This window comes from Oncorhynchus keta, chromosome 10 (genome assembly GCF_023373465.1).
Source record: "Oncorhynchus keta strain PuntledgeMale-10-30-2019 chromosome 10, Oket_V2, whole genome shotgun sequence".
In the NCBI taxonomy this organism is placed as follows: Eukaryota; Metazoa; Chordata; class Actinopteri; order Salmoniformes; family Salmonidae; genus Oncorhynchus; species Oncorhynchus keta.
Window position 1 is genome coordinate 43,685,690 of NC_068430.1, and position 17,079 is coordinate 43,702,768.

General features: G+C 43.3%; 1 protein-coding gene across 1 annotated transcript in view; it reads left to right on the forward strand.

Annotated features, from left to right (window-relative positions):
* The window catches only part of LOC118388806 (receptor-type tyrosine-protein phosphatase gamma-like), a 309,742-nt gene that overhangs the window by 165,935 nt on the left and 126,728 nt on the right, over window positions 1-17,079 (forward strand). Inside the window, exons 3-4 of the mRNA XM_035778287.2 lie at window positions 1,874-2,053; window positions 6,072-6,220. Coding sequence (XP_035634180.1) covers window positions 1,874-2,053; window positions 6,072-6,220 — 329 coding nt within the window. The remainder of the gene's footprint in view (window positions 1-1,873; window positions 2,054-6,071; window positions 6,221-17,079) is intronic.

The following is a 17,079-nucleotide window of genomic DNA, read 5'->3' on the forward strand; positions in this document are numbered from 1 at the left end:
CCTTCCATGGAATCCAGACCTGGCCAATAAATACACACTTCCAGGCGGTGTGAGGAATGGGGAGAAGACGATTCATCCAAATTTAACTCAATGGACAAATCTGTAGCACTTGGGTCTATTTTACTGCTTCAGCATCAAACTGGCAGGGCCTAAAATTTGGCGGGTAGATTTTTCCATTGGCAGGTAAGATGTCTATTTCACCAGCGAACTGGCGGATGCTCGGGGCTCCAAATTGTGAGCCTTTCACTTGCATTTGTGAATAAAAATAGTCAAGTATAATCATATTTATAGCTAAATTAATGCTACAGTGGCTTGTGGACCACAAAGTACATTTAAGGCCTTGGAAACTGGTAATAAATTCATCTGAAAAAATGCATTACTGCTGTGAATTGCTCCTCAGTTAGTGTGTGTGTGTGCTTGTGTGTGCATGCTTCAGACCTGGGTTCAAATACTGTGCATGTGTATTTAACTAGCTGGTGTTTAAAATACACAGCCCCCCCCAAAAAAAAAAGAAATAGTCTAACAAACGGTATTTCAGAGTATTTTCAAATATGTCATTCAAATACTATTTGAACATTTCTGGGTTAAATGCATGGATGTGTATTTGACTCTGTGTATTTTCAAGTAATTTCCAAATGTATTTCCAAAGACATAAAAAAAATTAAACTACTTGTCATTTCAAATAAAATATATCTGAATACTTTGAATGTCTGTGAAAGTAAATGAGATATTTTAAATAGTATTTGAATCCAGGTCTGGCGTGTATATGTGTGTTTGTGCATGCATACCTGCCTGCATGTGTTTGTGGGGAGTCCGACTAAGACCTGGCCGAAGCAATAGGATATTTTAAATGTCATCCAGGAGAACGTCTATTGAGGAACAGACAACTGTGTCCGATTTATTTATATATACAACAGAAAACTGAACTACCTTTTTATATATTTTTTTCATTTGGACTAATGGAGAGAAAGTAGATTTGTGCTTTTCCCGGTGCTTTTCCCTTGTAACCCGTTTTTAAATCGGACACAGTTGTCTGTTCCTCAATAGATGTTAGAGGTTGTGTCCGATATATATATATATATATATATATATATATATATATATATATATATATATATATATATATATATATATCCCAAAGCATGCCATAAAGCCAGCCCTGGTCCGGAGGGCCCCAGGGGTGGTAGTGAAAAAGAAGTCACATTTCTATTTAATGAACCACTTGAAAAGTTGACTCTAACCTTTAGGGAATGGGCTCATAAATGATTTGTTAATCGAGAGAAGTGTTTGAGTCTGCCTTTGCCTGTGATCCTTTGTCTGCGGTCCTTGCAGTCTTTTGTAGTTCTATTGGTCCCATTGTAGTGGTGAACAGATCAAGAGCATCCCTGTCTGCGATGGTGTATTATTCTGTAGTAGGATCTCTGCTGTGGGGGAGAGCGAGGATTAGAAGAGCAGCCAGTGGATCAGGGAAGGTGCTGCAGGGTGGAAGTTGATTTCACTACTGGTTCTACCGTCTCTCTCAATGCAAAGTGAGAGGTGGGGGGGAAACGGTTTTACTCTCTCATGTCTCCATTTAGGAAGTGTAGTTAGTAAAACCAGCTGGATTTTCGATGGGCTTCATGCACATTATGGGTATCGGGACTGTGACATCTTCATAGCCAGGGTCTCAAAATAGGAATGCTGATCTAGGATCAGAATAGCCTTTTACATCAAAATGACTGTATTAGTCTGTATTAAAAATGATACTGTATGGACACTGATGGACACGGGTGGGGGACCTGAACCTAGATCAGCACTCCTACTCCGAGCACATTTTGAATACGGGCCCAGATCTTAGTGCTGAGAACTCACTCTCCCTCCTCTCTTCTTCTAGGGACCCACAGTCCTGGGGTCTGGACCTCCTCATACCCTGAGTGTGCGGAGAGGAACCAATCACCGGTGGACATCTCAGACAAGGATGCCAAGGTGTCTCAGGAGTGCCAGGAGCTGACCCTCAACGGGTTCAACGCCGAGTCATCCAACAAGACCTCCATGAAGAACACAGGAAAGACAGGTCAGCGGGCCTTCATTCATTCAGACAGAACATATTTTTTTTTACCTACCGTAGCAGGGTGAGACAAAAATGGGTTCTTTCCTCAATGCTCCGGTAAGAAGACAGGTCAGCATTCCTTCACTCATCCAAAACTATTGGAGTAGAACAGGCTTGGGTTTTTAATTCTTCATGGTGGGCTAAGGCGCTATCCTCAAATGCTCCTTCATACTATGTGTAAGGATCAAGACGTGGGGGGGTATGGAAGAAAAATATCAGTCCGAGAGGAGACATAAATACACGGTTCGATCGCAAGCATTTCGCGCTACAACCCCAATAACATCTGCTAAACATGTGTATGTGACCAATAAAATGTGATTTGATGCGTTCGGCTATGGCTTTACGAAGTGTTAAACGCTTACACTCATGGAAATTGGCCTCTGTTGATAGGGCCGAATTGAAATGTTTCTAACATGGTCCTTCTGTAGCACAGTTGGTAGAGCATGGCGCTTGTAATGCCAGGGTAGTGGGTTCGATTCCCGGGACCACCCATACGTAGAATGTATGCACACATGACTGTAAGTCGCTTTGGATAAAAGCGTCTGCTAAATGGCATATATTATTATATTATATATATTATTAACAGAAGAACTATAAAAAGCATATTCATAACCATGGCAGCAGGGATAAGAAGGATAACACTTTGGAGATTAGGGAGTAAATATCAGATCAAAGGTGAGGACACAACAGTTCACCTGACATAAGGCTCTATCCAAACATTACATTGTTGATTTTATGTGAATTTTACACTTACTGTACTTTTCTCAGCATTTGTCAATAACAAAATCTAAAAAATACTCTGGATACATTCCGTAACATCAGAATATTCATACAAAAGTTCGTAGGTGCAGGATAAGAAAAACTAATTACAAGAGATGTCTAGCTGGTGTCTCCAAGTGGGGGGGACACCTCTCCAAACTGTGTACACTTCCTATGTCATTTCAATGTGGGTCAGGTGGGCATTATCTGAAAGCTTATTGTATTGCCTACATGGCTAGCTAAGTAATAAAATACGATCTTACAGTGTTAGGCTTTCAAAAGGCACTTCAGACAAACATATTGTAATTTTGATGCACATAGAATGGAGTCATTCAGGTGTGTGTCCCGCAGGAAATGTTCTGGATTGTAAACATTGATGCTGTAAATGACATTAGTTTTTAAGTATGGAAATGTGAAGTGCGCGACTCACGGTTGCGCTGTATGACATCAAAATGGTATTTATTATTGACCTCAATGTCTCCGCTTTCAGAGCACATTGACTCCTTTCAACCCGTATACAGGCTGACAGGGGCTGTGAGTGGAAAGGGCTACACTTCACCTTGCATGATCCTGCCAACATTGTAATTAACCACAAAGGGACGAGATCTTCAAAGTTGATCCTAATCGATTTCCCTGCATGGTGCCCTGACCTACTTTGGCTTTGAGCTGCAGCTGATTGGCCAGCGTCCAGAAGTCTTCAGCTAAACATTTCTTTCCCAGGCAAATGTCAAGCAAGCCTGAAGCAAATTCATGAGGAAATGCTGGCACTGGAGACATTTGCATTGATCAAGGATTTACTTCCCGTCTTTCACAGCCTGTGATTCAAGGTCTTTTTGGCTTAGCATCTTATTCCTGCCCTGCTCAGCTCGACTGCTGATGTGCCAAAACACAGAGAGGGCAGCATGGCTAATCAAAGTCCCAAAAGCCTGCCTCTCCTCTCGTCTGTGTGTTTTTGCATGTGTATGCATCTGTGTGTGACTGTTGTCCATGACACTAGCCAGAGAAGGGGGATCAGTTTTCCGCTGTGAGGCTGTATGTTTACAGTGTGCTTGGTGGAGCTTGTGTGCTGAACCTCTTTAGCTTAGCAAACCCTAGCCTGCGTTTGTACACCCAGATCCCTTCTCAGTTCTCCACAGAAGCTCTGCCCACTACACACAGCAAGTCCCATCTCCACATTGTATTACTGTCTATCGGTTGACACTGCGTGTGTCATCACCCTTTTTCTCTCTCCGTTCTCACACTCTTTCTTGGGCTTCCGAGTGGCGCAGCGGTCTAAGGCACTGCATTTTAGTGCAAGAGGCATCACGACAGTCCCTGGGGTCGAATCCAGGCTGTATCACATCCGGGCCGTGATTGGGAGTCCCATAGGGCGGCGCACAATTGGCCCATCGTCGTCCGGGGTGGGCCGTCATTGTAAATCTGAATTTGTTCTTAACCGACTTGCCTAGTTAAATAAAGGTTAAATACAATCTGTCTCGCTCTCTCTATACCCCTCATTCATACTGTCCATCTACCTCTCTCTCTCTCTCTCTCTCGCTCTCCCTCCCTCCCCCCCGTGACACTGCTTGTTCCCCCTGCTCTTTGGTGTTTATAATCAATGTGGGTTTGTTTGTCCTCATGCTCATCCCTCTCCTCCTCTGTTGGATTTGTGATTAAAAGAAGCCTGGCTGTAGCTGTATTTCATCTGGAGGGCCTGGCTAGGTTAAATCCTCCCTTAAATCCTAACAGACAGGGGGATCAGGGGCCTAATCTGGCTAATGATGTCAGCTGGAGAGATGTTCAAGGGTTATGGAATCATCTAAATATGCACAGAGCACACTCACTTAGCTACCACGCCACAAACAGACAGGGGAAATGTCAGAGTTCTTCACACAGTGGAGTTTCAGTGCCTCTATTCATGAAGCTTCCCTGCGTAGGAGTGTTGTTTTAGGATCACGACTCCCGTGTACACAATATTTTTCATTATGATCTGAAAGGCATAACTGATCCTAGATCAGCACTTCACTATTTGTGAATATAGGCCCAGATGTTGCGTGACTCAGGCAAACTCAGCAGGACCTCAGATGTGAATAGGAGGAGGGTAGATATCCTGGAAAACACAAACAAAAATGCAGCTTCCGTGTTTACACCACACACAGCCAAAGCCTTTACTTATGATTACGTTTCACAACTCCAACTCCTGCAGGGGGAATTCTTCAACAAGACCAGCTTTAACTCACTTTCAAAGCAAACTGCAAAGACATGTTTTGTCTCGGAAATGTGCAAGTCTTCTTGCATGAAGTCGTGAACCATTGATGCTGTGGTAATTCAACTGTGTTTGATAAAGTATTTACATTTAGAATGCCCAGAGAAGGCTGTAGCAAGCAAGCTATCCCAAGCCCTTTGATGGAACACAGATATCTCCTTGACTTGACAAAGTGTGTTTATTGGAGGTTGCAGGGGGTTAATTGATGGCTTAAGTCTCTGGGCAAAGCTCAATTTGTCACTGTAGATGTTCAAAGCTTTCACATTCAGCTGAGGGTTTCTAGTTGAAGAATTCGACGACAAGTAACAAAGCATTATGAAGCAATGGAGCCTATTTAACTGAGAATTAGCATGTCATCAGGGACCTTTAAGGCCAATGATGACAGCGCAGAAGAAGGCTCTTATGTGTCCAGCTCCCTGAGTCCCCTAGCTTCAAATAGGCTTCAGCAGAAAAATACTTTAATTTAGGAGGAAATTTAACAGGATGTACTGGTATGCACACAAGTCAAGTCAAATATAAAGTGCATGTTACATTGGGTCGCGGTCACAACAGTTCTGGACAATAATCAGCATGGACAGAGGCACATTCAGAGAGAAAAGGCAAATCACAGATGAACACAATACGTTTTCCTCAACTTATCCCTCTTACTGACTGTATCTCTTCTCTGCTTTCTTTCCTCTTCTGACCCTCTACGTTTATCTGCCTTTTAACCTCTCCTCCCCATGCCCTCTATCTAAGGGAGTGGATCTCTCTCTCTCCTATCTATCTATCTATCTATCTATCTATCTATCTATCTATCTATCTATCTATCTATCTATCTATCTATCTATCTAATGAAGGCTATTGACAGCCAAGTTCTTTGAATTTTTGATTGAGGAAAAACAAAACATCAGCTTTTAATTGTGAGTGAGAGTCACATCTATTTCTCTACCAATACTCCCAATACTGACTTGTATTACTCTTTCACCCCTCTCTCAGTGGCTGTTCTGCTGAAGGATGACTATTTTGTACGGGGGGCAGGACTACCTGGGCGCTTCAAGGCGGAGAAGATCGAGTTCCACTGGGGTCAGAGTAACGGATCAGCAGGGTCGGAACACAGCATCAACAGCAGGAGGTTCCCCGTGGAGGTAAGATCAGATGGGGACAGGGGTTGTAGGGGTTAGATCATGGACACAGGACTGGGGGTGTAGGGGTTAGATCATGGACACAGGACTGGGGGTGTAGGGGTTAGATCATGGACACAGGACTGGGGGTGTAGGGGTTAGATCATGGACACAGGACTGGGGGTGTAGGGGTTAGATCATGGACACAGGACTGGGGGTGTAGGGGTTAGATCATGGACACAGGACAGGGGGTGTAGGGGTTAGATCATGGACACAGAGGACAGGGGGTGTAGGGGTTAGATCATGGACACAGAGGACAGGGGGTATAGGGGTTAGATCATGGACACAGGACTGGGGGTGTAGGGGTTAGATCATGGACACAGGACTGGGGGTGTAGGGGTTAGATCATGGACACAGAGGACAGGGGGTGTAGGGGTTAGATCATGGACACAGAGGACAGGGGGTGTAGGGGTTAGATCATGGACAGGGGGTGTAGGGGTTAGATCATGGACACAGGACTGGGGGTGTAGGGGTTAGATCATGGACACAGGACTGGGGGTGTAAGGGTTAGATCATGGACACAGAGGACAGGGGGTGTAGGGGTTAGATCATGGACACAGAGGACAGGGGGTGTAGGGGTTAGATCATGGCCACAGAGGGTGTTGAGGTTTGAGGCTACTACACTGATCCCAAAAGAGAAGGATGCATCAGTACAGGCTCTGAACCTAGAGCACAGGAGATTACTGTAAGGAGCCACTACAGCAGGATGAGTTTAACCATGTAGGCCTCATGCTGAGTGGATCAGTGGATGAATGTAAGGTTCTTATTTGAGAGGGAGGCAGAAAGAAAGTGACAGAAAGAGAGCCGCCGATACGGTGAGAGAGCGAGACAGAGGGATACAGTGGCTGTCCTTTGCGATGCAGATAAATGCTCACCCTGATGGCAGGTGTGGGAATGTGATTAATCATTCAGACTGAGTCAGGAGGAGCCAGAAGTGGAGAGACACTTCCAGCATGTCAACTCAGTGAATGTTCCAGTACCTAAAGCACTTAGCTTTGTGGTACCATTCAGTCTACAATGTTGAAGCAGCAACCTGTTTTTTAATCCTAGGTACAATACATAGTAGTGAAATGGAAGGGAGTGCACTTTGTGCTTCTTTTATATCCCCTGTCTCATGGACCTGGGAATTGTTTCCAGCTAGGTTTGTCTCTCTAGCCTAGCCATGTTCTTATAAAGCCCCCTCCCTCTGGCAGTCAGGGACGTATTTATAAAGCTTCTCATATAAAACCGCCTTTCCTTCCTTGTCTGTCTCTGTTGCCTAGCCCTCTTATACAGCTTCCCTGCTCCCCTTTCTTCCATACAGGCATGGTATGACTTCTGATTCTGAAAGCCTGTATAATTACAATCAGTATTTTTTTTTTTCTCCTCACATCTTTCTGTGACCAACGGACCATTAAAGGCCACTAGATGGTTGATTTACATCCATTCTAATTGAAAGCTGTGATATTAGCGGTTGTGCATATGGCTGTGTTGGATAGAGCCTGCTTTTACCCGTCGTGGTGGTGATTACGGTTGTATAACTCACTTTGATATCTGTCTGTGTAGTGGGTGGTTAAGGGGGAGGAAGGAAAGGCAGTAGGAGAAAAGAAAGTGAAGATATGTATGCTGCTCCTTTCTGTTAAAATGTATAGCATACATTTACTTTATGGCTCACGTGTGACAAGGAAAAAAATAAGGCCCAGTGCAGTCAAAAATGTGATTTTCTCTGTTTTATATATATTTCCACACTGAGGTTGGAATAATATCGTGAAAATTAGGAAAATACCCTTTTAAGTGTAAGAAGTGTTTGAAACGACCCCATGAAATATCAGCCTGTTTTGGTGGGATGGAGTTTTGGTGACATCACCAGGTGGTAAGTTAGTTAATTGACCAATGAGAAAGAGTTCCAAACCTCTATGCCAACAACAGCTAGTTTTCAGTTTTTCCCCTCCCCACTCAGACCACTCCCAGACAGTCATAGCAAAATTTTACCATTTTAATTAAAAACAATCACAGTAATGTACTTAATTTTGTTACCCAGAAATGATTTGATATTGAGATAAAATTGGCAGTATTGGACCTTTTAAACTCGATTGTCTTGAGTGTTGTTATATGTTATTTGTTCTCTTTTGAAATATACATGGTGTGTGTGTGTGTGCATGCCTGTATTGGGAAAATATGTAGAGCGAAGGTATGACAATATAAAAAACCTGAGTGAGACTTTTTGCTTGTCCAGTACCAAGCTTTATAAAACCTGACATCCTTTTGGATCATCCCCACTCATGCCTCTCTATGGCCCTGTCGCAATATACTTGTATAGTGTGACTTTACCCTCATAAACTTTACATTTATCCAATAGTTTCCATTTGTATTTGTCTTGTGTATGGGATACGCATGGTATATATCTTCCAACAAAATGCTCAGTGGTGACCTGCCATTCAGGGCAACAACAAAAAAGTTTTGTTTTGAGCCCCACCTGTTTAGCAAAACATTTATTTTTATATATATATATATATATATATATATATATATATATATATATATATATTCCAGGTGTTTTTCTTTATTTTTACTATTTTCTACATTGTGGAATAATAATAAATGAAAATATATTTTATATTTGAGATTCTTCAAAGTAGCCACCCTTTGCCTTGATGACATCTTTGCACACTCTTGGCATTCTCTAAACCAGCTTCATAAGGTAGTCACCTGGAATGCATTTCAAATAACAGGTATGCCTTATTAAAAGTACATTTGTGGAATTTCTTTATTGTGGAATTTCCACAGATGTCTTTGTGGAAACTCCGTTCCGCTAGCAGAACCCCTCGCCAACAGCCAATGAAATTGCAGGGCGCCAAATACAAATCAACAGAAATCTCATAAATCAAATTTCTCGAACGTATTAGGCACCATTTTAAAGATAACATTCTCGTTAATCCAGCCACAGTGTCGGATTTCAAAAATGCTTTACAGCGAAATCTCCACAAACGATTATGTTAGGTCACCACCAACTCACAGAAAAACCCAGCCATTTTCCAGCCAAAGAGAGGAGTCACAAAAAGCACAAATAGAGATCAATTAATCACTAACCTTTTGATGATCTTCATCAGATGACACTCATAGGACTTCATGTTACACAATACATGTATGTTTTGTTCGGTAAAGTTCATATTTATATCCATTGGCGTGTTATGTTCAGTAGTTCCAAAACATGCAGTGATATTGCAGAGAGCCACATGAATTCACAGAAATACTCATTATAAATGTTGATGAAAATTAAAGTGTTATGCATGGAACTTTAGATACACTTCTCCTTAATGCAAACGCTGTGTCAGATGTTTTTAAAACTTTATGGAAAAAGCATAATCTGAGAACGGCGCTCAGAGCCCAAACCAGCCAGAGAATTATCCGCCATGTTGGGTAGTCAACATTAGTCATAGCATTATAAAGCATTCAAATCAAAATCAAATCAAATTTATTTATATAGCCCTTCGTACATCAGCTGATATCTCAAAGTGCTGTACAGAAACCCAGCCTAAAACCCCAAACAGCAAACAATGCAGGTGTAAAAGCACGGTGGCTAGGAAAAACTCCCTAGAAAGGCCAAAACCTAGGAAGAAACCTAGAGAGGAACCGGGCTATGTGGGGTGGCCAGTCCTCTTCTGGCTGTGCCGGGTAGAGATTATAACAGAACATGACCAAGATGTTCAAATGTTCATAAATGACCAGCATGGTCGAATAATAATAAGGCAGAACAGTTGAAACTGGAGCAGCAGCACAGTCAGGTGGACTGGGGACAGCAAGGAGCCTTCATGTCAGGTAGTCCTGGGGCACGGTCCTAGGGCTCAGGTCAGTTGAAACTGGAGCAGGAGCATGGCCAGGTGGACTGGGGACAGCAAGGAGTCCTCATGTCAGGTAGTCCTGGGACATGGTCCTAGGGCTCAGGTCCTCCGAGAGAGAAAAGAAAGAGAGAAGGAGAGAATTAGAGAACGCACACTTAGATTCACACAGGACACCGAATAGGACAGGAGAAGTACTCCAGATATAACAAACTGACCCTAGCCCCCTGACACATAAACTACTGCAGCATAAATACTGGAGGCTGAGACAGGAGGGGTCAGGAGACACTGTGGCCCCATCCGAGGACACCCCGGACAGGGCCAAACAGGAAGGATATAACCCCACCCACTTTGCCAAAGCACATCCCCCACACCACTAGAGGGATATCTTCAACCACCAACTTACCATCCTGAGACAAGGCCGAGTATAGCCCACAAAGATCTCCGCCACGGTACAACCCAAGGGGGGCAACCCAGACAGGCCGACCACAACAGTGAATCAACCCACAGGTGACGCACCCCCCCAGGGACGGCACGAGAGAGCCCCAGCAAGCCAGTGACTCAGCCCCGTAACAGGGTTAGAGGCAGAGAATCCCAGTGGAAAGAGGGGAACCGGCCAGGCAGAGACAGCAAGGGCGGTTCGTTGCTCCAGAGCCTTTCCGTTCACCTTCCCACTCCTGGGCCAGACTACACTCAATCATATGACCCACTGAAGAGATGAGTCTTCAGTAAAGACTTAAAGGTTGAGACCGAGTTTGCGTCTCTGACATGGGTAGGCAGACCGTTCCATAAAAATGGAGCTCTATAGGAGAAAGCCCTGCCTCCAGCTGTTTGCTTAGAAATTCTAGGGACAATTAGGAGGCCTGCGTCTTGTGACCGTAGCGTACGTGTAGGTATGTACGGCAGGACCAAATCAGAGAGGTAGGTAGGAGCAAGCCCATGTAATGCTTTGTAGGTTAGCAGTAAAACCTTGAAATCAGCCCTTGCTTTGACAGGAAGCCAGTGTAGAGAGGCTAGCACTGGAGTAATATGATCAAATTTTTTGGTTCTAGTCAGGATTCTAGCAGCCGTATTTAGCACTAACTGAAGTTTATTTAGTGCTTTATCCGGGTAGCCGGAAAATAGAGCATTGCAGTAGTCTAACCTAGAAGTGACAAAAGCATGGATTAATTTTTCTGCATCATTTTTGGACAGAAAGTTTCTGATTTTTGCAATGTTACGTAGATGGAAAAAAGCTGTCCTCGAAATGGTCTTGATATGTTCTTCAAAAGAGAGATCAGGGTCCAGAGTAACGCCGAGGTCCTTCACAGTTTTATTTGAGACGACTGTACAACCATTAAGATTAATTGTCAGATTCAACAGAAGATCTCTTTGTTTCTTGGGACCTAGAACAAGCATCTCTGTTTTGTCCGAGTTTAATAGTAGAAAGTTTGCAGCCATCCACTTCCTTATGTCTGAAACACATGCTTCTAGCGAGGGCAATTTTGGGGCTTCACCATGTTTCATTGAAATGTACAGCTGTGTGTCATCCGCATAGCAGTGAAAGTTTACATTATGTTTTCGAATAACATCCCCAAGAGGTAAAATATATAGTGAAAACAATAGTGGTCCTAAAACAGAACCTTGAGGAACACCGAAATGTACAGTTGATTTGTCAGAGGACAAACCATTCACAGAGACAAACTGATATCTTTCCGACAGATAAGATCTAAACCAGGCCAGAACTTGTCCGTGTAGACCAATTTGGGTTTCCAATCTCTCCAAAAGAATGTGGTGATCGATGGTATCAAAAGCAGCACTAAGGTCTAGGAGCACGAGGACAGATGCAGAGCCTCGGTCCGATGCCATTAAAATGTCATTTACCACCTTCACAAGTGCCGTCTCAGTGCTATGATGGGGTCTAAAACCAGACTGAAGCATTTCGTATACATTGTTTGTCTTCAGGAAGGCAGTGAGTTGCTGCGCAACAGCCTTCTCTAAAATCTTTGAGAGGAATGGAAGATTCGATATAGGCCGATAGTTTTTATATTTTCTGGGTCAAGGTTTGGCTTTTTCAAGAGAGGCTTTATTACTGCCACTTTTAGTGAGTTTGGTACACATCCAGTGGATAGAGAGCCGTTTATTATGTTCAACATAGGAGGGCCAAGCACAGGAAGCAGCTCTTTCAGTAGTTTAGTTGGAATAGGGTCCAGTATACAGCTTGAAGGTTTAGAGGCCATGATTATTTTCATCATTGTGTCAAGAGATATAGTACTAAAACACTTGAGCGTCTCTCTTGATCCTAGGTCCTGGCAGAGTTGTGCAGACTCAGGACAACTGAGGTTTGGAGGAATACGCAGGTTTAAAGAGGAGTCCGTAATTTGCTTTCTAATAATCATAATCTTTTCCTCAAAGAAGTTCATGAATTTATCACTGCTAAAGTGAAAGTCATCCTCTCTTGGGGAATGCTGCTTTTTAGTTAGCTTTGCCACAGTATCAAAAAGGAATTTCGGATTGTTCTTATTTTCCTCAATTAAGTTAGAAAAATAGGACGATCGAGCAGCGGTAAGGGCTCTTCGGTACTGCACGGTACCGTCCTTCCAAGCTAGTCGGAAGACTTCCAGTTTGGTGTGGCGCCATTTCCGTTCCAATTTTCTGGAAGCTTGCTTCAGAGCTCGGGTATTTTCTGTGTACCAGGGAGCTAGTTTCTTATGAGACATTTTTTTAGTTTTTAGGGGTGCAACTGCATCTAGGGTATTGCGCAAGGTTAAATTGAGATCCTCAGTTAGGTGGTTAACGGATTTTTGTCCTCTGGCGTCCTTGGGTAGGCAGAGGGAGTCTGGAAGGGCATCAAGGAATCTTTGTGTTGTCTGTGAATTTATAGCACGACTTTTGATGTTCCTTGGTTGGGGTCTGAGCAGATTATTTGTTGCAATTGCAAACGTAATAAAATGGTGGTCCGATAGTCCAGGATTATGAGGAAAAACATTAAGATCCACAACATTTATTCCATGGGACAAAACTAGGTCCAGCGTATGACTGTGACAGTGAGTGGGTCCAGAGACATGTTGGACAAAACCCACTGAGTCGATGATGGCTCCAAAAGCCTTTTGGAGTGGGTCTGTGGACTTTTCCATGTGAATATTAAAGTCACCAAAGATTAGAATATTATCTGCAATGACTACAAGGTCTGATAGGAATTCAGGGAACTCAGTGAGAAACGCTGTATATGGCCCAGGAGGCCTGTAAACAGTAGCTATAAAAGTGATTGAGTAGGCTGCATAGATTTCATGACTAGAAGCTCAAAAGACGAAAACGTCATTTTTTTTTTTGTAAATTGAAATTTGCTATCGTAAATGTTAGCAACACCTCCGCCTTTGCGGGATGCACGGGGATATGGTCACTAGTGTAGCCTCATTTAACACAGTAAATTCATCAGGCTTAAGCCATGTTTCAGTCAGGCCAATCACATCAAGATTATGATCAGTGATTAGTTCATTGACTATAATTGCCTTTGAAGTAAGGGATCTAACATTAAGTAGCCCTATTTTGAGATGTGAGGTATCATGATCTCTTTCAGTAATGACAGGAATGGAGGTGGTCTTTATCCTAGTGAGATTGCTAAGGCGAACACCGCCATGTTTAGTTTTGCCCAACCTAGGTCGAGGCACAGACACGGTCTCAATGGTGATAGCTGAGCTGACTACACTGACTATGCTAGTGGCAGACTCCACTATGCTGGCAGGCTGGCTAATAGCCTGCTGCCTGGCCTGCACCCTATTTCATTGTGGAGCTAGAGGAGTTAGAGCCCTGTCTATGTTGGCAGATAAGATGAGAGCACCCCTCCAGCTAGGATGGAGTCCGTCACTCCTCAGCAGGTCAGGCTTGGTCCTGTTTGTGGGTGAGTCCCAGAAAGAGGGCCAATTATCTACAAATTCTATCTTTTGGGAGGGGCAGAAAACAGTTTTCAACCAGCGATTGAGTTGTGAGACTCTGCTGTAGAGCTCATCACTCCCCCTAACTGGGAGGGGGCCAGAGACAATTACTCGATGCCGACACATCTTTCTAGCTGATATGCACGCAGAAGCTATGTTGCGCTTGGTGATCTCTGACTGTTTCATCCTAACATCGTTGGTGCCGACGTGGATAACAATATCTCTATACTCTCTACACTCGCCAGTTTTAGCTTTAGCCAGCACCATCTTCAGATTAGCCTTAACGTCGGTAGCCCTGCCCCGGGTAAACAGTGTATGATCGCTGGATGATTCGCTTTAAGTCTAATACTGCGGGTAATGGAGTCGCCAATGACTAGAGTTTTCAATTTGTCAGAGCTAATGGTGGGAAGCTTCGGCGTCTCAGACCCCGTAACGGGAGGAGTAGAGACCAGAGAAGACTCGGCCTCTGACACCGACCCGCTGCTTAATGGGGAAAACCGGTTGAAAGTTTCTGTCTGCTGAATGAGCGACACCGGTTGAGCGTTCCTACAGCATTTCCTTCCAGAAACCGTGAGAAAGTTGTCCGGCTGCGGGGACTGTGCCAGGGGATTTATACTACTATCTGCACTTACTGGTGGCACAGACGCTGTTTCATCCTTTCCTACACTGAAATTACCCTTGCCTAACGATTGCGTCTGAAGCTGGGCTTGCAGTACAGCTATCCTCGCCGTAAGGCGAGCACAGCGGCTGCAATTAGAAGGCATCATGTTAATGTTACTACTTAGCTTCGGCTGTTGGAGGTCCTGACGAATCGTGTCCAGATAAAGCGTCCGGAGTGAAAAAGTTGAGGAAAAAATAAATATATGAACGGTAATTAAAAAGTGAAACCCGTAAAGTTGTCAGGTAGCAAAATAGGTTGGCAACAAAACGCACAGCAATTCGAAAACAAGCCTGCAAGTTGTGACCGGAGCATTATAAATATTCACTTACCTTTGATGATCTTCATCAGAATCCACTCCCAGGATTCGCAGTTCCACAATAAATGCTGGTTTTGTTCGATAATGTCCATCATTTATGTCCAAATAGCTTCTTTTGTTAGGGCGTTTGGTAAACAAATCCAAAAGCGCGTTCAGTTCCAGTCGGACGAAAAGTTCAAAAAGTTATATTACAGGTCGAATAAACTTGTCAAACTAAGTATAGAATCAATCTTTAGGATGTTTTTATCATAAATGTTAAATAATGTTCCAACTGGAGAATTCCATTGTCTGTAGAAAAGCAATGGAATGAGAGATACATCTCACGTGAAATGCGTGTGACCCCTTAGTCAAACAGTTCCCATCCGGCCCCCCTTCACACGAGAAGCCTGAAACAACGTTCTAAAGACGGTTGACATCTAGTGGAAGCCTTAGGAAGTGCAAAATAACCCATATCCCACTGTGAATTCGATAGGGGCTGAGTTTTAAAAAAACTACAAACTTCAGATTTCCCACTTCCTGATTGGATTTTTTTCTTGGGTTTTCGCCTGCCATATAAAAAAATGAGTTCTGTTATACTCACAGACATTATTCAAACAGTTTTAGAAACATCAGCGTGTTTCCTATCCAATACTAATAATGATATGCATATATTAGCATCTGGGACTGAGTAGGAGGCAGTTCACTCTGGGCACACTATTCGTCCAAAAGTGAAAATGCTGCCTCCTATCCAAAAGAAGTTAATGTGTTTGAGTCAATCAGTTGTGTTGTGACAGGGTAGGGGTGGTATACAGAAGATAGCCCTATTTGGTAAAAACGTTTATATTATGGCAAGAACAGCTCAAATAAGCAAAGAGAAACAACAGTCCATTTAAGACATGAAGGTCGGTCAATCCGGAAAATTTCAAGAAGTTTCTTCAAGTGCATTCACAAAAACCATCACATGCTATGGTGAGACTGGCTCTCATGAGCACCGCCAAAGGGAAGGACGACCCAGAGTTACCTCTGCTGTAGAGGATGAATTCATTAGAGTTAACTGCACCTCAGATTGTAGCCAAAATAAATACTTCACAGAATTCAAGTAACATACACATTCAAGAAACTGGCGCCGACAGATAGGGCAGCCGTGCTTCTAGCTCCTAAGCAACTTTGGAGTATTTTGTTTTTTTTGTGTTATTTCTTACATTATTAGCCCATCATTTTGTGTGTTATTACATACAGCTTGGAAGAACTTTTGGATATTAGAGTTGTGCTAACTCACCAGCATTACCAGCATTACGACCAGGAATACGACTTTCCCGAATCGGATCCTTTCTTTGTTTCCCCCAGGGCAATTGAACTGATTCCAGAGGCTGATCCAAAACACCGCCGGTGGAGAAGAGGTATTCGTAGTGGACTTCTAGTCTGACTCAGTAGGCACACACACCACCAACCACTTCTGAGTATATTACTCGCTAATTTTCAGTCTCTGGATAATAAAGTTGACGAGCTCAGGGCAAGGATCGCCTTCCAGAGAGACATCAGGGATTGTAACATACTTGGTTTCACGGAAACATAGCTCGGGATATACTGTCTGAGTCTGTACAGCCAGTTGGGTTCGCAGTTTATCCCCCAGACAGGAATAAATAACTCTCCGGGAAGAAGGGTGTGGGTGTATGTTTCATGATTAACTACATTTTACATTACATTTACATTTAAGTCATTTAGCAGACGCTCTTATCCAGAGCGACTTACAAATTGGTGCATTCACCTTATGACATCCAGTGGAACAGCCACTTTACAATAGTGCATCTAAATCTTTTAAGGGGGGGGGGTGAGAAGGATTACTTTATCCTATCCTAGGTATTCCTTAAAGAGGTGGGGTTTCAGGTGTCTCCGGAAGGTGGTGATTGACTCCGCTGTCCTGGCGTCGTGATTAACTACTCATGGTGTGATTGTAATAACATACAGAAACTCAAGTCCTTTCCTAGAATACCTCACAATCAAATGCCGACCGTATTACCTCCCAAGAGAATTGTCTTCTGTTATAGTCACAGCCATGTATATTCCCCCTCAAGCCGATACCACAACGGCCCTCAAAGAACTTCACTGGACTTTATGCAAACTGGAAATATCCT